General features: G+C 40.1%; 1 protein-coding gene across 1 annotated transcript in view; it reads right to left on the reverse strand.

The window, feature by feature from the left end:
• LOC143018345 (homeotic protein ultrabithorax-like) overlaps positions 1-2,199 on the reverse strand; it is a 460,440-nt gene extending 458,241 nt beyond the window's left edge. The window contains exon 1 of the mRNA XM_076173707.1: positions 1,691-2,199. Coding sequence (XP_076029822.1) covers positions 1,691-1,762 — 72 coding nt within the window. The 5' untranslated portion in view covers positions 1,763-2,199. The remainder of the gene's footprint in view (positions 1-1,690) is intronic.
• Positions 2,200-3,876: the final 1,677 nt, after the last annotated feature.

Here is a 3,876-nt window from a genome sequence, read left to right on the forward strand (position 1 = left end):
ACCTTGCGTAGATTGACTCATTAATTCAATAATTTTTTTGGATAAAAGTAAATATGATCCCTTTGTAATTTTGAAAAGACATTAGAATTATTTTCAATTGCCCTTCATTATCTACACATAATTGGGCGAAAAATTCTTCATTGATATTTCTTATGTTGGTTTGTGCAACTGAAAATTATAAAGGCTTTCAGAAGTTATAGGATGATCAACTAGCTATTAGTAACTAAAAGTTTTCATAAACGCACTTCTAGTTTATTTGTATTGGTTCATATCAAATCTATTCTCGTGTTAATATAATATGTTTCTACACCAAATATTTTCTCTTTCTATTGTCACCCAAGATCAAATGCGATTCAATACTTTTTTTTTCAAAACAAGAGAACATGTCTACGGTTTATATTTTTTCAATGGAAAATCCTTACACACAAAAAAAAAAAAAAAAAATGACGTCACTGTCAAAACGGTCTAGTATGATGTCATCGCTGAGACACTCTTTGAAATTTCTTTAAGACACGTCGGTCATGTGTCAGTTCTGACACTTGCGAAGTAATGTGACCGAACGACTTCATCGATTGCAGTGACAGTGATGAATCAGTATTTCACGAAATCTGGTGGCATTCCTACGGTCTAGAACCACGCAGCACTCTTTTACGCTTGCAGACTCACCTCCATTCATAATACACACACAAACGCACACACACACACACACACACACACACACACACACACACACACACACACACACACACACACACACACACACACACACACATATATATATATATATATACATATATAATATATATAAATACTCATATGTATGTACGAGTATATGTACATACATATATGTGTATGTATAATATATACATACACATATATAGATGTATATAAATATATATATATATATATGTATATATATATATATATATACATATATATGTATATATATATATACATAGGTGGTTTTTCCGCATATATATACATATATATATATATATATATATATATATATATATATATATATATATATATATATATATACACATGAGTACTTTTCACTTTTAGTATCCCTGCTTTCTACTGTCCACCTCAAATCTCTTCTTTAGCATTTCAGCGCCTCCATCTCTTTGTCGTGATACTGTCTCCATGGATAGAAACGCCGGATATCTCCGGGAAATATCAAAATATTCATTGCCAGTACCACTAACTCCCCCACACCACTAATAGAACCATCACCGTATCATCACTGTCATCTTCATCACTAACAAAAACGTTCTTTGACCAATGTGCCCGTCTAGCATATTACATTCTAGCTAACATTCCATCGTGTGTGAGGTTCTCTCAACTGAAACGAATCGAACAGGTTGACCTAAAATTAGACATGTCAACTTGGCCAAAGGGCTTACATCTTCAGCCAGGTGACGCCTTCGTTGATTTTCTTTCCGTCCAACACCCCTTGAAGGGGTTCCACCGAATTGAATCTGTCGAGATCTTGATCAACCCCTCTGCAAGGCTGACGCCCTTAAAGAGCTTAATTCTGACTAAACCTGAGCGATTTTATCGACCTGATGGAGGTGTCACCCTCCTGAAGGGTTGACTGTCAGAAGCTCCTGCACCAGGTGCGACAGGGGCGTGGGAGACCTTAAAGACTACCCTTTCCCCGAAGAAAAACCTCACGAAGTGTACTTACGGCGGTGCACCTGTACCTCGAAGGGTCCTGAGGCACTGACCAGGGCCACTGTCCGTTGTGGTTCTCCATCATTACCCGAAGAAGAAGAAGACAAAGTCCTAGTACATGACTTCTCCACGGCAGACTCCTTCGCAAGAGCTGAGGGCTCCGCAGACGTCCACAAACGCACACACACACACACAATATAGAGATTCTTGCGGACACTCCGTACAGCTAGCTGCTGGGTATGCTAGTTGGAGGACTCGACGGTAGACTGGTTGAGCTGGTATCAAGGCAATCTGTGCTAACATACTATTGCCACACAGAGATCATGCACTAAACACCTTGCGATTTATTCACTGTGGGTTGAGTCCTTTCCTCCTCCTCAATCGCTGTTTAAGGACTCTCCCGCCATACTTGAGGATGCTGGGGAGGGTAGGGGAGGGGTCAGAAGGGGTGCGTGGAGGGGATCGAGCTGGCATACGGTACCCAGCGCTCAGTTAATTAGTCAATTGACGGAGACCCATTGGCTTATTCAGGTGACAACGCGCGAGGTACCGTCCGCCACATCGAAGAACCTGGCGGTCGTAAGTCATGCACCATCATAATTCCCTCCATTGGCAGCCTCGACGTTGCAGCACCTTGGCGCGGAAAAAGCTGATTGGTCGAGGGTGTGGATGCCCCGACGTGATTGGTCCAGAGAGCGATATGCCCCGATCTCGGTAGCAACGCAGCAATTGGTGTCAAGCCATTGTTTGCTTATTCAGGACATAAAGTCAACAGAAAAGAAAAAAAGAACGAAGGAAGAAGAGGGCGGTAAAGGAGAGTTCTGGGTACCTACTGTCTTGTTTTAGAACCTCAGCCCATTGAAAATGCACGGACGAAACTGTTCGTATTGGTAAACCCCCCTTCGTTGCAAACTGACTCCTCCCAAAGCGCTTGATTTATAACTTAAGACATTGAACTAAATTATGTGATGCATGAGCGTTTGGTAGCTCCAGGGTGAGATGTCTAGACTTCCTCTCGTAGTGAAATCGTGCACGAATGAGCAATAGACATAAAACACTGATAACGTTTATATAGAAACGGAAAGTCCCAAGCGAAATAGAAGTCCTATTCGGCAGAATTCAGTCTGCAACCGAAATTTATGAATAGATAATAGCTTTAGGGACAGAGGCGGCCGCCAAAGCAGAATAGTGCTTGCTTGGCAATTGCCTGTGAACTGTTTGTCTGTGAAGTTACTGGTCAGTAGCTGTTTGTATGTGAAGGTAGGCTGCTGGTTCTTGTCTGTGGCGATATTGGACAGTGAGACGTTTGAATGTAAGGATAGGCTTATAGTCCTTTTGTGTAAGAACAAGAAAAGTAAGATGTTTGTTTGTGAATGTAGGTTATTGGGGCTTGTGTATAAAAGTATTGGCCGCTGAACTATTTGTAGTATGGATACTTATCTGTGATCTGTTGTATATCGTTAGTGTTTGTCTTTGTGGTAGTTTTATGTACGTTTGTGAATGATGGTGTCTGTTTGTAAGGTGTGTTCGTCTGGTTAGGGCTCAGGGGTTCTTCCTTATGTCAGAGTCTTGTTGTTTGAAAAACTTCTACCTGCGCTACTTTCTCAACGGAAGTATTGCTACTAGTCACCCTTTGTTTCGGAACATTGTCTACTTTTTGTAACCATATCAGTGTTTCACTATGGTGAATCTGCTTTTGGTGCCTGTATTAAATATACAATCATCGTATCGTTAATGCACTTAATGAAATTAGTATCAAGACCGTAGATAGAACAGATAAATATGGAGTTGGTAAATCAGGACAGAAACACACATGAACAATGATTTTACGGCCCGTTTGCATGCCGAGTCTAGATATTTCTTTAGCCGATTGTACATATCTCAATGTATGTATGTATGTATAGCTTTGTTCTGTCCATCTGGTATAATACTAGAGAGTGTTACCGTGATGTAGTGAATTATGATGTAACACGGAATTCAGCTGCACGTTTGCTGGCTAAAGTCGTGGTTCATGTCAATACATGACATTTGTGTTGGAGGAACTAAATTATAAGAATATAAACGTACGTATCCTACAAATGGTTAACATTTTCACAATGAAGGAAATCACTTTCAACTTCTATTATACATACGTTTTGCTACCTTATAATTTCTCATTTATCATCTTCATGTTTCAAGTTATTTGGTGCAATGTGATTC

This window comes from Oratosquilla oratoria, chromosome 3 (genome assembly GCF_046742065.1).
Source record: "Oratosquilla oratoria isolate Oo_2021 chromosome 3, ASM4674206v1, whole genome shotgun sequence".
NCBI classification, from domain to species: Eukaryota; Metazoa; Arthropoda; class Malacostraca; order Stomatopoda; family Squillidae; genus Oratosquilla; species Oratosquilla oratoria.